This window comes from Plodia interpunctella, chromosome 19, assembly GCF_027563975.2.
Source record: "Plodia interpunctella isolate USDA-ARS_2022_Savannah chromosome 19, ilPloInte3.2, whole genome shotgun sequence".
NCBI classification, from domain to species: Eukaryota; Metazoa; Arthropoda; class Insecta; order Lepidoptera; family Pyralidae; genus Plodia; species Plodia interpunctella.
This window is the reverse complement of record NC_071312.1, coordinates 7,598,282-7,623,293: the sequence shown is the minus strand read 5'-3', so window position 1 is coordinate 7,623,293 and position 25,012 is coordinate 7,598,282. Positions and strand designations below refer to the sequence as shown.

Here is a 25,012-nt window from a genome sequence, read left to right as displayed (position 1 = left end):
TGACCAGTCTCGTCGCGTCCTCAATCCATACAAAATGAAAGGATGTCTCGCTGCGTTTGTTCGTACATCGACTTGAGCATACTTAACAGTCTGTATTGGCCGTATATATGTTGATAAGTACTATCACAGCTAGGTATACAACTGCCGGCCCCATTGTTCAGTCATGCTCCGTCACAACTGCAGACAACGGAGCCGCAAAGTGCTGCGTCGTCGCAACGGAGCAATGAAGTATCCCTCTAAATCGGCGAACTCACACAGATGTTGACGTGAAGTAATGTACTTTGCGAATTTGTTTGTAAGTTTTTATTTATTATGTACCGCAAAGAAAAATCAATGTATCTACAGCGAAACCGCAAAGTAGTAAGTTTGGCGAATTGTTTGCCGATTATGTTCACATAAAAATTTGTTTCGGTAAACTTGATCTCATTTTCTAGCTCCACATCGCGGACCAGTTCGGCGACCTTGGCGTTTCGGCATACATTGCTGGTTTTTCATTGCGGTAATATAAATAAAAACACACAAACTACGCAATGTTCATGCATTCATTCGCGTCAGTGGAGCCGTCATCCGAGTTCGGCGATAGTTTTGTAATGTACTCATTGTTTTCTACTAATTTTAGCGCCATCTACTGAATAACTTACAATACACTAACAAACTTTATCACGTTGAATAATATCTTTTGTTTGCCCTAGATGTCGCTAGTGAAGTAAACTAACATAGGATAATAAAATTAAATTTACATTATTTATTTAAATACTTTTATTATTATCATTGCGCATTATAAACATATTTATTAAATTAAACATTATCATGTAAAAAGTCAACCAAGTAGGTACATAATTTATTCATTTATTTAATATAACAATGACATTTTCACTAGTGTCAAAAAAAGAAAAAATATACTTTATGGAATACGACCTAGATGTCGCTACATACGTATAGAATACATTGCTGTTCAAGTTTGTATTTCAAATGTTCACTCCATGGAAATCCATTGATGGATACCTTACAAAAGTCAAGAGTATTGTTTACTTTTTAATTTCATGATATCAGAAACACAGCTGTATGCCTAGTTTGTTACATAATTTATGACAAAATCAAATTAATAAGTTGATTCATGTACAGTTTTCAAGGATATCAATAATTAATTTTTGTTGAATATTTCAAAATATCAATATTTTAGTTGTTAATCGTGCAACAATCGAATCGAAGGTTGATCGCATACCTACGCCCGCGATCGCCATCTCGGCTCACCAACCGTCCGTACGTCATTGGCAGTGAACGGAACGAAGTGTCGTCGTATAGATCGCTAGCTGGCTGTCTGAAAATAGTGAATCAAGTATGAGTTTTCGAAAAATGTTCGAATAAAAAGTGATTAGTGAGTGACTGTCATCCAGCAAGATGGTTGATGACGTGAAAGATATTATTGAAACCGCTGAAAGCAAAGGTATAATGTGTAATTATAGTTGAAACGTGCCATTTAGTGTTAAAAAATGTGATCGAAAATTGCCTAACCCTAACGCGTCGTGGCCCCACGTCGTGGTTTCGTGCACCGCTTTCGAGAATGTCCGTGGCGATATTTACCCGATGCACAATGTTTTGTTTTTCATCTACATTTGGATACTTTTTTGCCGTCGTGGTATGTTCTAAAATTAGCTAAATAGTTGACCGTACATTGGAATGCGCCATCGGTATAATAGAGTACGTATATTGTCACCAGATGACGGAATTTTGCTGTTGCACCGTTATGTCTGTTGATTTTTTTGCCTTTCTTTTGCAATTTCACGACCAATTCTCTTTCTGGGACGTGGTTTTGTCGTATCAGCCACCTATTCCTTGGACACAAATGGTCTACAATGATGTCATAATATTTAGCTGCACTTTCTACATTGTTATCTTATCATTGCCAGTATCAAATTTTCCATGTGTGTAATGCAGGTATTCTGTTGTGGAATTTGGTATGATTTAGAGAAATAAAACATATGTGACAGTCTGAACAATACAAAATGTTGTATCAAAAGCCTTTACAAATCTTGCATGATCTGGTACCTAGTTGTGGTACATATTTTCTGAATTTGATTTTGGTATAAAACTTACCTACACTTTGTAATTACTTCTTCATAGTCATATTCCTCATGGCTGAGGGTCGTGGTCATTATGTGGAATGAAACACACACAACTTTCTTGGCATTATTAATGGAGTGGTTTACCATTGCTTTCTCCATTTCACACACAAGTTAATAATAATCAACCAGTGTGCAGGTTTCCTCACGATGTTTTCCTTCGCCGGAAGCAAGTGGTGGTCGATGAAAACTACTATACATGAGTCAGATTGGTATACAAACTCATGTGGCAGTAGTAGGATTCAAACCTGGGATCTTTCGATCCACAGGCGGGCGTCTTAACCACTACCGCTTCCACAATTGTAATTACAGACACATATAAAACTAAGTAGGAATTTTTGTCTATAAATCTGGTTACCCAGTACCAGCTACTTCTTTCCCCTCCACAATCACAATCTAATGCAGCCAAGGCTCCACTATCGTATCCATTTCCAAGTATATGTCTCCTAAATTTAGATTATGTATTTAATAATGGGCCCACATTCTTACAACCTGGATTCCAACTGATGGGTACAGAAAGTAAGGTAGGCCTAGGACTAACAGACAGACATTGGATGGAGAAGACCATAGAAAGGGACATGTGGAAATAGAGAGGGGAGGCTTTTGCCCAGTAGTGGGACATGTTATAGCTATTTAAAAAAATTAATAACAGCAAGTCAAAATCACCGTTGCATAGTGTAGGAAGTTTTATCAAGTCGTCTTTTCGAGTGTATCATTGCTAACTAGTCAGATTTGAATCAAGTCACTTGAAGACATCCCACATGACAAAGTAGATGCATACACACTAGTGAATTAAACAGTGTTTTATCAGTGTAATGTCGCAATTGCTTCCTCTTAAATATCATAATAATTTTTAGCCTCTTTTCTGCCCACTGTTGAGTAGGCCTGTATGTAAATACCGGTCTTATCTGTCCTGCTTCTCCTATCCACTACCTGTTACTTGTTATCCAACAATTTTACTGTTATCCAACACTTTCCCCTATTCTTCAGACCTTAAATATTGGAAATTAATTCCAGAATCAAAAGTAACCATCACATCAAATCACACATGTACTTTTTCACAGCATATTGTCTTAAAGTCATCAAAATTATCTTAAACATTTTAAGAAAGTTACGCCATTTTAAGAGTTTGATTATTTCTTTTATTGGAACATGTTGTATCATTATCATGCATTCATATCATGCCTCTGGATAAATAAAATTTTACTGTTGTGATTCATGATGAGTAAGATCTTGAAATATATATGAAAACCAAATAAGTGGCAGCCTTGCTTATGTGCTAACAAACATAACGTTTGCTTAAGCTTAACCTCTTATCATCTGTATTTTAAGGCTCATTTCAGGCTAATTTTGACAATTAAGTATTTGGCACATAGGATAAGTCCTAATATTTTTATTGAAAATCACCAGTCAGTAGGATTGCAGCTAGTAGAACATATGATTTTAATATTGATCATAGATTGTACTTTATGGAATGTCATAGTTACATTCCTTTAGGTAATGATAACTAGAAGATTTTGATGTTCTGTTATAGAATGTAAAATCTTTGAAAACTTAACTAAGAATTTGAAATATTTAGTTTTAACTTGATCTTGAAAATTGGTATAAATGCTGTTGCTCAACCATATGAGTCTAATTTATGATCTAGCTATTTTGTGTAGGAGTTGACTTTACCAAACCAGAATGTTTTGGTTGACAATAGTCAAAATATTATTCGTGATCAATTTTATTATAACTTTATTTTAGAAAACATTGGTTAATAAACCAATTATAATTAGAAATTTTCAAAATTGGAAATCCTTAGTCTCTGCCTATCTCCACAGTAATTTTATACAAGTCATTAACTTAGTCTTCTCATAGTCTTACACTAACCTGATACAAATTTATATTCGAAAGCCTTATTTAGTATATTGTGAATCATTAGTGCAAAGTAGGTAGGTACTTTACTTAACTAGGGAAGTCACAGTTCCATACTCGCTCGAAGTCACAAAGGACAATGAACTCTATGTCTGGGCATTAAAACTGAAGACTAATTATTCAGTAACTCCAACTCTATTTGAATTTGTGTAGGCCAATGAATATAGAAGACTTTTAATTTTAACATGGATAGTAAATTGGTTATTGATAAATTAACAATTTTACAAAATGATAGATACCTACCTATTAAGTAGATGGTGGTTAATTTTTTTGTACTAATAACTCAAGGTACCTAAAGTAAAGACAGCTGAAGGAATTTGTAATAACTAGCTGCTCGTCCCGGCTTCGTTCGTGTAAAACCAAAATTAATTATACACCTAACCTTCCTCACAAATCACACTGTCGTTGAAAACTGTACAAAAATCTATCTGATAGATTTTATCGCATTCATACAAACAGACGCGACTGGGAGACTTATTTTTATTATGTAAGGATTTTGAAATATTCATAATGTGATGTGAGGAATAAATATAATGAAATATTCATATCTACAGCGTGAACAGTAAAATGTGAGCCCAAGCAAGATTTCAAATAGGTAGGTATAATTCAACAGCACATCAACCTACCCAAATTCATAGCAACACGTCGCTATTACCGCGCCATAGAGGTTCACGCAGAGTAACTTTATGTGCTGTTGACTTTACCTATCATTCCTACCTGCTTACCTTGTTAAAATCGACACCTGATTTCATCAACTAGGTAGGTACTTTACTCCTAATCGTGGGCGATAATGTGAGCGAAGCATTCTTGAGAAAAATCTCTTATGTATCTGTGGGTTCAACGTAAGGTAACATACCTACTTAACACCTACACATCTAAATCTTTTCAGCTTTATGTCCAAGAGTTAAGGTTCATTTTCCTTAGCTGTTGTTCCGAAATGACCTTATTACTAATGACTTAAAGTTCAAATCATGAATTAATTGTACATCAAGGTCGTGTGCGTGTAGTGTTGTGCAAATTCATAAAACTAGTTGTGACTTGAGACTTTGTTCCCGTGGATAAAAATACTTAGCGGTGGACCACTCCTGTAAGAATTTAAAAAAGGACTTAAAGTAGCAGTATAGGTACTCTAATTTTTGACTAAGATAATACCTAATGATTGAGAAAGAAAATTATCTATCAGAGGAGAATAATCGCCCATCCATCTCACTGTCGGAGCACGTCCCACCTGGATCTCTGATTGACCTTGGCATAGAAGTCTATCAATAGCCTCCGGTCACAAGTCGGCCGAAGTAAAGAAATATTACAGCTCAAACACCTCTGTGTACTGTGTGGTAGGTACCTCTCTCCAAACCAATACACAATATTGTCCTGCCCTGCGTGCCCTACACTATACGAGTACCTACCTACCGTATTATACCATAGATAATGCTATTGGCAACATACCTATTGGTCTTAACAAATTTAGCCGAGTCGACAGACTGATTAGATTATTATGAAAAAATTAATGCAAATTATCGGGTTAATTCTTCATCAGTCATCAGTGAAGTGACATATAGACCTGAAAGAGATGATATCTTCTTTTCGAGTCTATTTATGATTATGGTAATCATAGAGTTTCGAAATAGGGTTCACTGACCTTACCTGTCCATAGGTACGACACGAATACTGTCGTTTTTGTCGTGCAAAGACTAAGTTAACCGTTTCTACATATTGTAAATTATCGATAAGGTTATCGATTATTTGTCATATCTAATCAACCAAATATGGGTACCTACCTACGTGATTTCCAGTAGTTTCAAACATCGAATATGTATGTACCATTTTTATTTTGCCTCTGTGGGGGTCTAAACGTCAGCATTCGTTCCTCGTAAACACGTGCCAAATTATGATCACGTGTTTCATTAAATTGTTCTTAGTGTTGACATAAAATCACCACAGTTGTCAGGGTCGTGGATTCGAATCCCACGGGGAGTAAAATTTTTTCAATAATAATGTCTTACGTACCTAAATGTCAATTCTTCACCATTGTGTCTAATTACTAAACATACATATAACTAGCTGCGACCCATGGCTCCGCTCCTGTAGGCAATAGTTTTTGCGTGATTGAGTAACAAACATACAACCAAACTAAGTAACTATTCGTAAGAAAGACATTTCTGCGTTTCAAAAGGAATTTAACGAAGAAATGAACAATGTTTACGATCGCGTCCACACATACTCTCAATACAACAGTACAAACAGTAATCGATTGTTGTTATCAGCTCTTATTAGACTAGATTGTGATTGGTTATCAACACTATCGCTCTCGTGTATTTTACCAGAGGAGCTCAATAGGTATGCAAATGTGTGATGTATCTCTATATAGCATTCTACAAATATTCACAACACCTTTGTCATTATTAATTGTTTTCCCTGATCAGCCTTTCCGGAATATGTCAAGATCAACTCTTTTCTCGTTTGTCAAAGTCTTGAATGCTATCGTCGACTTGAAAATTTTACGATCGCAATACTTTTGTGTCGGTAAACGGCCAATCACGTATCAATGACAATAGGAGGTATTCTGGTTTTAATCGTAGGCGTTGACATTTGGCATGAGAGCTTAAGGTTTTACTAATAGTTACCCTTATCAAACCATCCCTCACCTTTATCTCCCTATTTATCTATGATAACCCTGTCAGGGGTAAAGATTTGATATTGTGTATCTGTACTTTACCCTTAACCGTAAACGTCAAGTTTAGTAGCCCTAAAATCCCTTCTAGAGTATTTGTTGAACATAATGCTAGTGAGATGGATTCAGCACAAATTTTTCACCGGAATCAGGTTGTGGCTAGTAATTGATGAATAGACCTTACAGACGCACACAGGTCTTCAGACTAAGACGTTTAATTGTACAGTATCAACATGCGCTTAGCCATCAATCCACAATCGCTTCACTGAAATCAAAGATTGGCAGATATAGAATGATTACCAGACAAAGACCAAGAGAATAATATAGACGACGGACAAGCGTAACCAAACGAAATTGAAGATTTCCATATGATCTTGGTCCAATCTGGCCAATGTCATACGAAAAAGCAGATTAGGCCGTGCACGTGATGAGTGACAAAAGTTGTCAAAAATGTCAGCTTTGTTTCTTTTTTTCACATATATTTCAAATACGCACATCTCTTTTTTGTATGAGCAAAATGGAATACATGCCGTCAATAGCTTTCTCTGTCTACGTTACCATGTGTTAAGACAATCGTTATTTGCAAAGAAGTGATGATTGACGGACCTTAGCACTTTAAGTGTGCATTATACATCCTGATGTCATAGTTGTTACCATACGTCATTGTGACTCATATACACGCGAATACGGACGAAGTATATGTCCGTATTACACCCACCAGCAGATACCAATTGTATAGCATCTATGTTTAGACAAAAGGTCTGTAATGGCATAATGAATGTTGTAAAATTTTGCGATATTAATTTGAAAAAGTTTTTCCTTTTTTCCGAAGAGCTTCCGTCGTTATTGTTGTTTTTAAAATGTTCGGTCTAAACTGTTCAAATAAACAACCATTATAAATATGATCTGTATCTAGAGACAGATAGTACCCCAGAAAATCGTCATTATCCCGTCAGAATATTTTTTTGGGGTAGCCCCATGAAATGAGTCAATTTGTTATTATGATAATGTTGCTAAGACTAATGTGCGACATCTATATTAATCAGTTTCTATGTGACTGTTTTCGTTAGTCACCAAATAGTTTTAATTAATTTACATAATAGATTTAATTACAGAAAACTATAGATTAGTATAAATATATATGCCTAGTGTGGAGTCATTTTTTGTAATGTGCTGTTTTAATCATTAATAAGTCAATTATTTACATAATTGTTTTGTTATTTTTCAATTTTTCAACTTCAGAATAGCCAGAAATTACTAATATTAATATATTATCTTTATCAATTTCTATCCATATATCCATATGTTTACTAGCAATTGCTAGTAAAGTTGTGACACATATATTGTTTGGTCCTTTTATCCCGTTAACTAGCAGACTTAATTTTTAATAATAGTATCTTATGTAATGATTTCCATGATCATCAAGATTAATAGATCTGATTTTGTCTGCATTTACTTGGTTCAAGTCGATAGAGTAACTACGAAGATTTTTTGAGAACTTCCGATGTGGCGACACCTTTGCCAACAGTTTAATCAAACAGTCATTCATGTTTTTTAATACTTCTAGTTATCCACAGATAGACCAATCCAATGCCAATACAAGCACATAAATAAACAGAAACAGTGAATTCTTATGAGCTAAGTCAGTCTTTGCTATTCCGTTCACTACCTAGTACGGCAGCTGATGGCCACACGGTTGGATTTATAGTTATTCGGTGTTTGTCAGCTTAGATTTTATTATAACACAGGCGTGGCAAGCCAAAAGCATTTGCCCAGCAACCTGCAATTTATACTCTATGTTTGCCGATAAAACACAGTTTCTACAAATTGAATCACTCTTTTTAAAATTTCGTCCGAAAATGTGTTTTAAATATGTCCTTTGGAATTACGCAATAAATACAAATTAAAAAAAAAATTGTCAGGAACTTTAGCATTTGTGTTCATATTTGAGCCGTTATTGTAAAGATTTCTCTATTCGGTTGTTATTACCTTTTCAACATTGATTGCTTTCACAACACAAATATCGTCAGTCAACAATGCTTCATATTTCTATGCTATGCATCCATTGTCAATCTTCTCACGAATCTCATTCAAATTCCAAAATAATTGACGTGAATCCTCTAAAGTACCACATACATATATACATAATAATATAGTCGACTGTGCTTTTCTCCGTTTCTAAATAAATATCTTCCAGCCCAATTTCTGATAAATCACCGCATGACTTCCGACGCTAAATGGCAGCGGAAGCAACCGGGAGACAGACCAATTGATAAAAAGGTTTATATTATATCCAAATAAAAGTGAATTCGAATTTAAATTAGGTAGATCATTATTATTAAAATTGCCTTTGTTAATTGTGTTGAATTCTTTTGAGACGACTTTATTGATCCACAGACAGAAGTTACCTTGAAGTTGAAGTGCTCCCTGAATACATAAGCGTGGTTATAAAATTGAGAGAAATCTGTAGATAAGCCGAACTTGTATTAATCACATTATTTTAAGTTTAAGTAACAGATTCTTAAAACGACGTTTTAATTTCTATATTTATTCAAATCATTTTTTTACTTTTGTGATTTTTAAAAAATTTAATGTATGTTACTAAAGTTAAAATTGTATTTATACCGAATGACAATATGTCATGTATATTATAGCAGGCAGTAAAATGAATTTGCCTGTGCACTCGATTCGTGAGCAAGGCGGCTTCCATTAAATTGCATATCTTAACATTCTAGCTTTAGATATTGTTATTGTACTTGGTGTCGAGACTGTAAGCCGATTAACATTAGCAGTGTCAAGGTGACTGGTTTTATTTACCAATCTCTATTTATGATCTGAATTCTTGTCGCCGCTATACAGCGGCAGAATTCTCCAATTCGAACATTCAGGATTTATGATGGCTTTTTGGATATAGTTAGATCACTTCCAATCATTTATGCTTTGTCAAAAATGGCGATTGGGGTTTTTATGACTTTGATTATTAATATAGTTATAATCATTTAAGTTCTCTTCTACTGCACTTGAGTCAGTATCAGCTTAATTCCACTCGATAACACCTCAGATAGCGTTTACTTTGATCCAATTAAGTTGTTTGTGTAATGATACGCTGCTCTGACACGGAAATTATTAAGGTCAGGTGCAGTATCGAATACCTTCCGTACTTGCTGTCAAGTCAATTTTATATAAATTTACTTGGCATTGAATTCTGTATAGTGGTAATAGTGGTGGATTTCCAATGTATTTGAGTAATTTGATGTCCCATTGACCGCACGGCCTCAGTCTTATCGGTTCAGTTGCTGTCTAACTGGCTCCATGGTTCAATGGAATAGGCGTCCGCCTTATCCACTTAGAGGCTGTAGCTTCGAAGTCTATTGGAAGAAAGAACTTTGCGACTTAAGGATTATTGTGATAATACGTCAGTACTGAAAACTGACGTTAGAATACAAATATCTATCCTAAACAAGAAGTTTCATACAATGTTGTTGTGGTTGAAACTAAGCAGCATCTACTTTTTCGCGCGCTTCTGATATACATTGGGGAAATTTGGCACGTCTCTTGTAGAGTTTTGGCACAGCACTAATTCGGAGATGACCTGGAATTCAGCTGCAAGGTTCCTCGAAAACGGTGGGAACATGTCGTTAGCAGGTCAAGTTCACAAATGTGCTTGTTGTATGCCTTATTAAATCTCAATGTAAAGAACAATTCTTAAAACAAACGTATAGTCAACAGCACATCAACCTACCTAAATTGATTGCAAATTCGCCGCTATTACCGCGCCATTGAGATTCATGCAAGGTAACTTGATGTGCTGTTGACTATTATGTGCAGGTCTTGTCTACTGAATGCAAGATTAATTCATTTTTTGGGCAATTGACACTGCAGGGAATTACACAGCACCGCCAGTACCGCATCATTCTTCGAAAATCCCGAATAAAGTTGAAACTCTTTGTTAAGTCCTGCTTAAAATATTCAAGCCATTTACTTAATCCCTAATTATTCTCCACTCCACTTGGCAAATCTCCAAAGTCATTGAAATAATTTTGTTAGATGGTGTTTTGTCTGGTCTTAAATTTTCGCATTTTTAAGCATACTTTGATTAATTTAGAATTATATTTAATATTGGACCTCACTGGTTCGTCTACTTTGCCTCCTAGTGGATGCACCATTGGGATTTTGTTTCGAACGATCCACTATTCAACATGACGAATCTATCAAAATTGTTGGATTCCGTCATCTTCACTCAAGTTAATAAACAATTTACCATAAATATATTGGAACTATATGCGTTGAAAAATACTGATAATATTTTTGACATTGAATTTCTTGGGAAATAGATGAAACAGCTTGAAAACAAAAGAAAATAATCCATCTGGAGATATTCCGAAATTATCAGAAAAAAATATCAAATAAATCTTTCTCTATATTTCTTTTCCCTTTACCTGCAAACATTTTAATAGACGATAGATTTTGTGTAGAAGACTTAACTTTTTATTGTATCTGTAAATGCTCTCGAGACAAGAATTGTAGGAATTTGATAAATATCTACGCTAAAATCACTAGACGTTATCGGAAAATCTATTGTTTTCTTGTATGATTCTCATCGAAAATGTTCCTAAGTCAACGATAAAAAGTATTTTGTAAATGTATTACTTTTATTCTTATTGCTCAATTCTAAAACTTTATTGTTTCGCGTTATAATATCTTAATCAAAATCATAATTGATGATACCGCGACGAACGTATCTAATAACAAAATCTATGTCATGAAGTCTTAATAGGATTTTTATCTGAATCAACACTATCTTAAATAAAAACATCTTTTGTGAATTTTCTTTCCCAATTCGAGTTTCATCTTTGCCTTTTATTAATTCAAATTCTAAATCATTATTATTTACAGTTCTGATGATATTGTGCAAAAACTTCTAAATAGGAAGAATAATTGATACTTTTTATACAATTCACTATTTCTGCTTTCTAGATCTCGATATGAAAAAGTATAAATAGAATTTGCGTTTTATAGCAATGCCAATGTGCTGCTTTTGCCAGTTCAACGCTCCGTAATTACGATAGATATTATAAACAAAAAACATGTGTGCTGTCCGTGATTTCTTTTTTCCTACAGATCTACGACCTACCCAATTTGATACACTTGCCTTACCTTAGACAGTTTGGCTTCAGACATACCGATGTTTTTATACTTACTTATTTATTTTTTATTGTAAGTCTACGTGTTTCACACCTTGTTCTTATTGATGAGTTTGTGCCAACATTTTGCCACGTGTTCTTTACAATCCATGCCTTGCCTATTTATATCTTTGTCAATTTAGAGACTAAGTCTTTCTTTTTCGAGATTTCTCTCATCTCATGCACAATTAAGTTTTTTAACATCATTTAAACCATTTGCGACCAAAAGCATATATATTGATCAATAACAACCTGTGTAATAACACAGGTTGTTATTGATCAATACGACGAATTGAATATCTCACATAGTTTATAGTAACATAAAAGCAAATATAGGTAATTAATATATTATCTTTATATATTTGTCACACTAGCATTCCTTTCTATTCATACGTCTTGACGTCTCTATTAAATGAACCTTCATTAATATCGATTATTATATGTGAAGTTGTGTTCCCGTCGCGTGTTGTAAGGAATTGGGTTGCCGTAGAATTGGGTTGCTCCCTTAGAACACAATCCTGATTTAGTAATGTAGTGGAGGAGTATAGATTAACAGACACCTTGTGTTATCGATACATGCATATGTATGTGCTGATATTAAAATATTTTTTCATCATAAGACACGAGGTCACGTTTGTCACATTTTGAGCATTATTACATGGCATCTTGTGGTTGATTATGTACCAAACTGAACGTACGCTAGAAATGAAAGCACTAACCAAATTATATACGCTCTTAAAAATCTTATTGAAGCCCTGTTTCTTTCGCCATAAGGGTCATGTTAATATGATATTTTTAGACTACATACTAACGATTGAACATCAAATCTGTTTCGGCTTGGTCCATTTGAGAAGACCACATTTATTGGTAGTAAACATGTAATAAAACATAAAGTTTATTGGGCTTCAACATGTAAGTGAAAGTCGAAATAATGTAATGCCATTGTTGTTCCATTCCTAAGCTGCTAGATCTTAGCGAAAACAGACTTGAAATTTTCTCTCTCTTGACGTTTCTTTAGAAACCGAACTTACATATGTTTTGTTCTTTGTTAGACAAATTAAAAAACCCCCGACTTTCAATATTCATTTTACTACAACTTTTGAACCGCTGAACAGATTTTCATAAAACATGGCTTAGAATACTCGGGATAAAATTGTCTATGACAAAAAAAAACGAAAATTGGTTCATCCATTTGGGAGCTACGATGCCATAGACAGATACACAGACAGACACGTTAAACTTATAACACCCCTCTTTTTGCGTCTGTCTTGTAAACATAATAATATGCACGTATAAGTGAACCATATTTCCATACTAATATCAAAAATTTGTGAAAGTGTTCGTTTGCCCTTCTTATAGCAATGTTTTTTGTCATTGAGCTAATGTAACATATTAAGGATGTAATAGGTACTTATACCTAATACTTAACCTGAAACTATACTAACTAAACTTATACCTGTAATAGGTATTTATACCTAATTTTGTAGACATAGGTACGATAAAACATATTTATTTACTGAAATTCATAACACAACATTAATTCTAAGCACTTGTCACGTATTGGAATGTAATCACTGAAATTTTAGAAAGAAATTTCCAAACAATCATAACGACCGTTTATCATGTCTTGCCTAACCATCATTGAAGCATTCTAATACCTATATTTTACAATAAAATGAACAATTGAAGAATCCAACAGATAATCGTTCCACGGCGCATGGGCTAATAAAGTAATAACGTTTCGTTGTACGCAACGATCTCACTAGCAATTGGATGGGCGCTTGTTCTAATCAAATGCATGGTTTAGACTTTGCGAGTGTCAGCCAGTAGCTGTAGTACAGTGACTTGTTCCAGATACCTCGACACGAGTTACTCGCACTGAGTCCCAGAGGCCCGATTCTCACGCAATCGAAGTTCATCAATTTGGTCCAATTTTTTTTTTTCAATGACAAATTTATACATGAAATGTTCGTCCGATGCGTTCGCTCGAGATTTTGTGACGGTTGCGATTTTTGTAAATGCAGAAAAAATTGGAGAAAAACTGATCCAAGTGAATTTCGATTGAGTGAGAATCGGGCCCCAGATCCTCACGAAACCGAAATTTTATCAATTTGTCTACAATTTTAGATTTTTAAAGATTTAAGTAAATTGACAATCGAACAGTTATACGATCATTTAGTTAAACTTTTTTGCTTGTAGTTTTCTGTGAATTTCCGAGTTACTATCTACACGTACTTCTGGTGCGAATTGCTAATGTTGTAAAGATTATGCCATATTCAAGGTTTGACAATTTCGTTATCATTTGTCAGTGAAATTGCTGTCAACTGGCAATTTAGCAGCTCGCATTGTCTAAACCTAAAGGCTACCATTTCCTTTGTACTTTACGTAATATATGTTGATGTTTATCTGACCGACATCTATTCTATTGTAATAGACTCTGCTTTAAATATACATGTGCTTTAAACATTTGTCTATGAATCTTCAACATCATTCCATGTGGCCTATGTGAATCTTGTGTTTTAAGTTTCTATGTCTTCATTTAAGATGCGAAGTTCTTTTGGCCCCAGAGGAAATCATAGAAAGACTTGATAGGGCTTGTGTTGAAAGCGGTGCACTCGTTTCACTTCTATCTCTTTGTTGATATTATTTATCTCGGTCAAGTCAAGTATTATTACAAATAATTCTAAATATTCTTATTGTAGACTGTTCAACATATAATACATAATGAATTTGTAGGGAACTGATTTAAATCGGCAGCTTTATATAGATGTGAATTTATGATAATGTGATCATAAAAGGAATATTAACTCTACTCTTAGCAATTTTGACTTGATTTAGATAAGTACTTTCGTTCGCCGGAGTAGCAAATCTTTCAAATACGGACTTGAAAATTATGAATATTACAAAGGTTAACATAAATGTCTCTGTTTCAATAGCAGCAGCAGCAGATGCCATAGACCGAGCGAGGTTAGCTCGCGAACGACGCGAAGCCGAACAAAGGAAAAGATTAGACGAATTAAGAGCTCACGCGGCGGCAGCGCAAGCGCAGCGGGAGAAACGAGATGAAGATAGACGGAAAAGACAAGCTGAACAGCGATCGAGGGACGAGGATCGACGGCAACAGGTTAGTGTGAAAGAGATAGGACATACAATACAGTGTACTATCATAAACAACTCTAAATACTTACTCTGAAGTTGTGGAGTGAGTTCTCTGCCATGGTTTTCCATAGAGACTACAACATGCGAGTTCTTCACAAAAGGCGTGAATGGATTCAGGGTGGCAACGCGCCCGTGAACCACTGGTGTTGCAGGCTTTTATAGGCTACAGTGACTTTTTGTCTGATCATCAAATGGACCTGTTTGCCTGATTAGTAATATAAAAACTTTTTGCGATTTTGGGTGTTAGAGGTCGCCGTAGATGGATCAGATGAAAGAAGCTAAATCATGTGTCAGGTATAATTATGTGATAGTTCACGGAGACGACGAAGAGAGATAACAATAGCTTAATGTTGAAGAGGACTTTTAGAGTGGATTGGCAACGGAAATAGAACAGCAGTGTCCGGAAATAAAGCCCATGATAAGTGGCATCCGTATTGTGTTTGGTGTATAGGTGTTTTTCAATTTTTTCATAAGCCCGTGTCTTCTTAATAGAAAGGAGAACATGATTTGGACAGTTAAGATAATCAAGATAATTAAAGATGGTCCTGCTTAACTGAAAGTGTAGAAATGTCGATGCAATATAGAAATTTGGATTTAGTAGATTATTCTGTCTCTAAAACTAGATGAATTTTCAGTTACAACCTAAAACCATCTTAAGATAATATGAAATCTTATGACATCACACAATCACTGTTAAACAAAGCAGTTAATTAAACTGAAATGTAGAATTTTGTAAATGTCAAGCAAGATAAACATAATCAGAGAATTTTTGCATTGATGTTTAATTATTCATAGCACCAATAAATTCATATGAATTGCAACATTGCAAGCGACGCACTAACGGTAACCGGATTGCCGGCAATATGTTCGTAACTTCACTTTCTCCAAGTAAAATAATAGTTAGCTTACCGTACAACGGTGAAAATTAGAAATTACAGGTCTTGGCAAGACAAAACGGCTTCAATGGGGAGTAATGACAACCCACGGTCTGCAAATAAGTCTATGCAATATAGTTTGTTATAGTCTTAATTGATCGGCATCATTTGGATTCAACTGTTAACTAGTTTATGACATAACTGTAGCTTTGCATGTTATTGAGTCTGTTATGTATATTATCCGATGGCTCAATGACCAAAAGTTACACGAATTCTCCACTATATGCTAACTTAACTGTCCTAAACTACCTCTTGACCATCAGCGCTTTTTGTAAATACTGAGAACTTATCGATAATTCTTGGTCTATCTTCTTGGTCTAATTTTCAGCTAAATTGAATATGCTCGTGACACCCTTGCTTTCAGGTGTTGCTACCGTCAAGAGTGATCGCTCTCCACCAGTGTGGGTTGCCTATTTGTTGGCTTGACTACTTAATAGTATGGAAAAGTTGGTGTTAAAATTTTCCTCCTCCATCTTTTTCAAACTTTTTTAGATGTCGTACTTCGGACATGTATATTACATGAAATATTTGTTCGCATCTCAAGCTACTAGACTCAAATACTCGACGGGCGGTAATACTATAATAGACATGATGTAAAAATTTAAAAATATCAAGGTTCCAAATAGTTGAATGGAATATTTGAAAGACTTGCATATGATTATCATGTGATTAACAATATTGTCACGTTCGGTTTCTCTTTGACTTCCTAAATGAAAATCACATATTTAATTCGAACCATTACGTTCTTTATGCAAAGCTAATTATGCATGTTGTAATACGTAATCATATTAATAGTTTTATGGTTTGCTCACTATGAGGCAATCAGAGGAAAGTACGAGATTGTAATTTAGTAGAATAAGTTGTGTTCATTTTATACTCCATTCACATAAAAGATGGAAGTTGCTTTTATCTATGTTTCTTAAAGTTTGGGTTAATCACATTTTTATCATAATGAGTCGCAGTTTATTTAGTATTTCTAAACATTACTAAACGATAGTTAGGTTGTATCATCTTTATCATAATAGTATAGGTATTTTGTATGTGTCTTCCTGTCTAGCGTACATTTCATTCGATGTATAGTAAAAAGTATATTCTATCTCAAATCTTGAACGACTTTTATCATGTTGTTTACCAATTTATCTCAATATTTTTACCTTATCTGATTGAACTAATATTTCAAGTGGTACATATAAATATCGAAACATTCTGTGATGAAATGGTTTCTACTCACATCCAGTATTTTCACCATATGCTAAAATATTAAAGTTCGGCCAATAATTTAATTCGGTTTTCACATATGAAAGCCCTGTCTAACACATAAAAAATTACTTTTCAAGATTTTGTGTTCGTTGTTGCATCCATCCTCAAATCTCAAGTTATGTGAAGCATCATCGTTATCAATTAGAGCATCTCAATTATGTTCAACAATCAGCACTGTTTATATTCTAAAAATAAACTGTGCCACAGATTTTCTCTATGCATTATATTATTTATAATACATAGTTAGATGTTAGGTGAGTTAGCTGTGCCAAAGCTAACATATCCCCAAAAATCAATTCTTCCAATCATTTTGATTTGTCAATATCGACCATAATTGCCTTATGTTTACATAGATATAATATAATGCACATTTTATTAAAGAACCTCGCTTATGTTTACTGATTCAGGACTCAAAACCGGTTCAGAATTCCTTGCATTCGTAAGAGGTCAAGTTTTGTCTCCAAATGTGTTATTATCTTTTAATTTGATATTACATTAAACAACGTTATTTATATCTATTTTCATAATAACAAATCTTTGTGTTATGTTTTCTTGTTCGCTATCCATATAATGTAGAGTCTCTTGAAAAATTTTCCTGAGTAATAAAACATCTTTATCTCGATATAACGTACGCAAGATGCCGCCATGTACCGCCAGTCAGATTGAAGACAAAGTTAATCTTGATTGCATACCGCAAAACTAGTCAGTTTTCTCATGTGCCTAGGTAAACGCCTTGCATAACCCCGTCCTTGTTGGTGATGTCATCGAGTCGCTAGTTGGTGTTGATGAGATAATAATATATGTTATCGTTTGGAGAATTCGTGTGTTGATTTGAAGCTAACTTCTTTATAAATACCAAGTTCTTGAAGTGTAACGTATCCAAAGAATATTAAATAAATATATTAGGACATATCACACAGATTGAGCTAGCCTCAAAGTAAGTTCGAGACTTGTGTTATGGGATACTAACTCAACGATAATATATTTTATAACAAATACATATTTGGATAAACATCCAAGACTCGGGCCAATCAGAAAAAGATCATTTTCCATCATGGCCCGACCGGGGATCGAACCCGGGACCTCTCGGTTCAGTGGTAAGAACTTTACCGCTGCGCCACCGAGGTCGTCAAATTTATTAGTATGAATAAATCATATTGATTACAATGAATTTCTAATATGGTCTTATATTTTATGTTATTTGCGAGATGTTGTCGATTAGCTTTAAACTATTATAATTAGCAATCACTATTGTAATAAAGAGTTATGAAATACTTACCACGATTACTTTGCAGTTATTGAAATCATTATAACATTACCTCATTGCCTTTAAATTTATCGATTTATAAAAGAAAATTAAATAAACTATAACCTAATCGATCGCTTTCTATCAATGTTATTTAGGTATTTATTAAATATTTATTAAGTTATGTATAACTGATATCATTTTATGTCTAATAGCTGGTATTTCTCTTAATATTTTGCACATTTGTTTATTAAGTTTATGGTCTTTATTATCTTATTTATCTATTACATTTTGAGTAACCTCAAGCTTCTACTGCAATATTACCAAAGTTTTAAGCCAGCTTGCAGCGTTTTATAATTCAGCTGTGTATTTTCACATCTTCTATGTCTATATATACTAACATATTTGAAATTACTTCCCCAGCGGAGACATAGTTAACAATAATCAATTTCGATTGTAATCCACGTATGTTTCTGATGTTTTCATCCGAATTCCACAATACAAAACACACATACGATGAGTCCAGGTGACCGATTGGATAACCATTGTCAATTATGAGGTCATGTAGTAGAAGCATCGCGCGCTATGAACGCACCGGTCTAAACCTAAGTATTGTGTTTAGTGTTAGTCATACAATTTTCTAGATGCTGACATTTATGGACGGGATTGGAATTTTATTCTTTATTTATTTTTACATAGTGTGAAAATATCTAGGATAAAAACAGTGGACTTGTTATTATCAAAATGGTTAAAATTTATTTATCATATTTAAAATTATTGAAACCCTCTGTTATAATTTATACATACAAAATAATCTTATGTAAGGCGATATATATTTTTTATTCCTACATCTGAATGTTACTCAAAGAAATGACATGGACAATTGCTTAAATGTGTCAAATATTTATTAAATTTTATTGTTCCAAGTAAAAACATGCTTATAAACAAATGGCGAACTTAATGCTAAAAGCATTCTCTCCCAACCACTTAGGAACCATTAGGAGAAACAAATATCACAGTAACATATATATATATATATATATATATATATATATACTTACTAATAAGCATACTTACACTGATAAAGCAAATAAACAAAAGGTAATTGCAATTAAAACTTTTGAAAAAGAAAATCAATAGAAAATGAAACCCTCCCATAATAGTCAACCCATCGGAAGCGAAAAGCTCATAACAAAAGTTCAAATTAAACAAACATAATATATAGACGAACATTAATGACTGAAACCAAATTCTGAGCCGGTGCAGTGCATCAAAAATAAATTTAAAATTAACTCTCCAAGGAGTGCGACAAAAATAACGGACTATCCACTTCCTTCAGGACTAAATTCCAAAGCGGACGCTGCGTGGTACCGAATTTAACATTTAAATGTTAAAGACTTTGGTTGATTCTTCTTGTCCCTTGATTTTATCACTCTTCGTGTTGTGGGTTGTCTTTTTTCTATAATAAAAAGAACTCAAAAATTTGTAAAGTGTAGCCTTCCCATTGCTCCTAATTGATTTGAGAATCATTTTTCCAGAAACGGTAAATACTGAAATATAACAATGTTACGGAATTTATCGAACAAGCTTTTGATTAATTGTCATTGTTCTTTTCGTAATTAAACAGTCTAAAATTTCGATAGTTTTTTTTTGGGATTTCTTTGTGCAATAAATTCGATTTATGAAAATGTTTACAGAAGAGAGTATTTGTAATTTTTATATTTGAGTTTTAACCTTTATATTTAGCCCTTTAAAAAAAAAGCTGATTAGATTTGATATTGATTTCAAACTTACAATTATATCGGGTTAGCTCATTGAAGACAGACAATCTATCAATTATGTTAATTAGTGATTGATACGTTAATAGAAGTAGATCGAACGATAAAGCTACTAGGGCTCTTGTGCGAGATAATTGTGGGCTGGACCCCTATTATTAGTTAAATAGCTAATCAATAATCAATTTAGGACAACTGATAAGATACAACAGAGAAATTTAATACTGAGAATTATAAATATATATATAATATAAAATATGAGATCTGGAATATCGATTTATTGCTTTCTTTGCACTGGCAGTAAATATTTAATTCGTATTTGTAACAAATTTTACCCTTTTTCACCTATTATTATCTGCTGCAACTTGCATTATTCCTTTTTCTATGCAACTTCCTTCTAGTTCCCGTTGTGTCGTTTAAATCACATCCCCAATTTTGTTTTAGTTTAATTTTTATTTTCTCCTTTTTTTCTAGTTACCCGACAGTCAGACAGCCAACCAATCGGTAAGTGGCTGTCGTACTAGTGTGTTTGTTACTTTAATAGTAATTTGTTGTAGTTAGTATAACTAAATCGGAACTAATTAGTACCATTACATTTGTATATTACAAAGTTTTATATATTTATTTATTAGATTATTAGATATCAGTTTATCAAGATTTTCAAGTTTATCAAGATTAGATCTTAGTTCAAATTTTGTATAAACGGCGCTATCAATGGTGGAAGGTTACTTCATTTTAATTTTAGCATCTTGTGGTGACCCATATGGTGGTGTAAATGGCATCTAGCTGTCCCAATGTTTGCTGTGTCCTTGCTGGGCGTCACCTGTACATACTTATTGTCTATGTAATATCTTTCATTTCCATTTGTGACATTGCAATAAATAAATCTGAATCTAAATTATCTACTATTCCATTTGTATAAAAATAACTGTATGCAAATCCGATAGGATTATCATTAAAATGTTGATGTCTGCTCGTCGTAACAGTTAGCTCAGCCATACTAACGTATCTTAATAAAATCTAGCATGATTGTTTTTTACAAAAGCTAATTTTCCCCCTTCCAATTTATTTTCATTAATATTCTAGTTAATATCAAAACAGTAATCCTGCAGATCTTCATTGTCATTAGTTATTGTATTAAGTAGATAAATTTATTACATTATTCCTATAAAGTAGTTTTACTTCGATATATTGCTAGGATTACTCTAATATATTAAACGCATATGTTTGATAACCAACATTGATCTCTAAGTCCCTGCAATAGTTTCTAAATTGCAATGAATTTGAACAGATTTATCTACTGTTGTACATATTTCAGTATTAATGTGGACCAGCTTAGGCAAATCGTAAGTTTTCTGATATACTTTATGAGTATTGTTCGATTAGTTTACATGTGTAACTTTGTAGAGTAGCTACAAATACGACTGAAATATCAGTATTATAATTTCCCTTCGTAATCCTATATAATGTTTGGCCGGTATTTAGTTTCAACACTCCACAGTTTGCGCAGCCCAGGTACTTTATTTTTATTTGACTTTCTACTCATACGAGCCCTTTTGACTATTGTATTAATTCATGAACATTTTAATAATATTTTAAGACGAATTTTAGAAAAATATCAAATCTACTTCATGAAATACTTTTATCTTTCAATCATACCATCATATCAATTGCGACATTTTTATGTTTATAAATTGTCACATTCAGATACTTTAATCGAAGTAATTCAAAATTTCGAACTATCTATTAACTTTCCCTTTGCTGTTTATATGAATTCTTGGACCTATCGCTTCCATTATTTTAACACCTTGTGAAGGTAAACAATCCTACAATACATAACTCTTATAATCGTGCTGTGGCCGCCGTAATGTTTGAAAACAACACCTGGGGAGTAGGTACTACTTATTTCTTTATTTCCTCATAAAACTTGTAAATTCTTGCTACATTTTGGAGTAAACTAAAAATGATAACGTAATAGATCTCTATTACACATATTTGTAGATCTGTTACTGAATGATGTTAGGTAGTTGATTTTTCTTTTCTCGATTAACTTAAACTAACTTAACTTTATCAATTTTCTACTATTTGATAATTTATATTAGCAATAGACGTTATATTATTTTAATATTGGTCACACATGTGTAATTAAAGACTATAAATTTAGATTTATCATAAAATTACCTCATCAAAATAGCGTTGTCTTCTTGTCTTATCTTTCTCACATAAAAACTGTTGCAAAAATGCCCGGCGCAGACGCAAGCCGTTGTTTAGGAAGTGTCTGCTGTTTAATACCTATTGCCTCATTTATTTTCGCAGTCAAGGTTCCGTATGCTGCTCTTGTTAGCTGAGTTATGACGTCAACGTTCCTTTTAATTTTGTTCTTTGATTTCTTACATACATTCAAAAATATGATATAGATAGATATAATAGGTGTAATAAATAAGTAAGTAACGATTTCTCAGTTATTAATATCATCATAATATTTTTTTTATTTCATCAGTTAGATACCTAATTGAAATCTGAGCACTAGACACTATAATACATAACTGTGATTTCAAGCGCGAAGGCGCTAAGTAATTTTAAAGATTTAACCGCGATATCATACTATTGACTAACAATACTATTAATTACATCGATAGTATCGACAGGGCGAATTTCGAGATCTATCGATAGTTTTGCAACCCTTGAGGCCGACGGTCGCGTTTAGGAAGTGTCAACTGTTAATGCTCGATTACATCGACGACCTAATTTATTTTCGCAGTCAAGGTCCCGTTGATTTTGTGAAGCGTCCGGTCATGTCGTCTCTATTTGTCTATTTTCATCTGTTTCACTTGTTATTGAGAGCACGATACGGTGTCCGTTGAAAACTTTTGGACAATTTTTGATGATTTTTTGGAACTGTCTACATAGTGTGTTTATTAGCTAAAATTAACAATAGGTCCAATGGTCAAATTGATAGGTTTTCAAAAAGAATTGCATTTAGAAAGACCATTTTGATAATAAGCTTTTGCCATAATCTGTATTATGTTAAACTTTAACTAGAAACAGTAGATTATTTGCAAAATTGTTGGTACTTACTTAAATAAGATCCCGCACATATCGATTACACTATATTTGGCATTGATTTATCGTATTTCCTGTATGTGACATGTGGGCAAATTTATGAATGATTTTAAAGCTTCATGACCTAGATCGCATCGCATATCGAAAACTATAATATTGGCATTGATTTACGAGTGCTACATCGAATAAATGTTTGCAACCAGTGAAGCGTGGAGTAAGCATGTATCGACCTTCAAGGCCCATATGTTTGCTTCCCAACATTCACATACACAATCTTTCTTCCGGTTGTGACGCTTCGAAGCCCGGAATCCAATTAATTTAGAAAATAAACCTCCAATTTTTTAAGATTCAGCTGTTGTCTTACGAGCGGCCGCCTGCCTAGCGATATATATATATAGCGATGAGATATTGTTTTTTCTTTTCTCAATAGAGCGTTTACATTCTCTGTCTAGAGAGTTGTGATGACTTCTCGTAGACTAATTTTCTAAATACAAGTGAAAACTGCATCAAATTCTGTGGCACGTTTTAAAAGAATTAAGGTTAAAAATAGACAGACGCAGAGGCCTACTTTGTTTTATAATATTATCTAGTGACGTGTTGCAGATATGTTCACTGATTCAGTTCGTTAAGTTTGTATTTATTTCTTTCTTTGTCACTTACCTCTTATGAGAGCTTTGTGCGTTATATTATTTTATCTCTATTTTCTTCTGTCTCACATTTACTGTTCTTAATAATAAGCTCAACACACATTTTTTCCTAGATGTTAAATATTAGCCACATTTACGCGTTTAGTTCAACTTTTCAGGATATTTCAGTTTTCTCCTCCCCTCTTTCGTTGATTCAATCAACCGTTCTTCGCTTCCCAATAGCATCCCGAATGCGCGCACGCATCGTGCGACCAAAATATCAATAGTACCGCTGCAGCGTCAAATCGTGTGCGACTTGTGTTTCGTTACGATAAAGATTTACGTGGAAAAGTAACGGAATTTATTATGTACTTTGTTTTGAATCATAGTGTAGTCACTTCCTTACACGTTGATACTGATAGATAATCAGTTATCAAAAAAGTCAGTACGATAAAAACTATAATGACATCAACACTGTTGGTTTGAGCTTTAGAAAATGTTACTTCTTTTTGGAATATAAAATATTCTGTTGAGTGTATCGTGTGCGTATATTTTTTGAATTGATCCCTTCACAGCGGAAAAATAAATAAATTTAAGTATCTCATTATTTTGTACGCTACAGAAATGGGAACTCATATAGAAACAATAAGTAAAGTGTTTGTGATAATGCAGTTTTTGTTGTAAAAATAGATTCGCCCGGTTTAGTAATAAATTTTGTGGTAACAATTTTGGTGCTTTCGGAATAAGGAACAATTTTATCGAAAATGACGTTGGAAACGGTAGGTAGTCCTTAGGACGAATACACAACTTGGTGTCAAATATTTATTTGGAACCAGTCCGTCGACTTACATTACGCAGGTTATGAAGAAATACCACACACTAAAGAAATATTACAAAAGTTAGATTTTTTTCGATCAATTCTAATATGATCTTCAAGATTGAGCTACTATAAGGATTTTTTTAGCATGATAGGGAACAGCAGTGGTCGTTCCAATATGCTACTGCAACTAGTTAGTAGCTTTGGTAAATATTGCTTAACGGTCTTATTATTGGT

General features: G+C 33.6%; 1 protein-coding gene across 12 annotated transcripts in view; it reads left to right on the top strand.

Annotated features, from left to right (window-relative positions):
* Positions 1-1,247: 1,247 nt before the first annotated feature.
* Positions 1,248-25,012, top strand: part of LOC128678013 (calponin homology domain-containing protein DDB_G0272472-like) — a 52,271-nt gene continuing 28,506 nt past the window's right edge. For 9 of the 12 annotated variants that reach the window (XM_053759217.2, XM_053759216.2, XM_053759219.2 and 6 more), the window contains exons 1-3: positions 1,248-1,447; positions 14,831-15,018; positions 20,744-20,773. In XM_053759217.2, the coding sequence (XP_053615192.1) occupies positions 1,402-1,447; positions 14,831-15,018; positions 20,744-20,773 (264 nt within the window). In that variant the 5' untranslated portion in view covers positions 1,248-1,401. Of the gene's footprint in view, positions 1,448-14,830; positions 15,019-20,743; positions 20,774-24,411; positions 24,742-25,012 lie in introns of those variants that run through there. The other 3 variants (XM_053759211.2, XM_053759215.2, XM_053759221.2) reach the window with 3 other exon arrangements.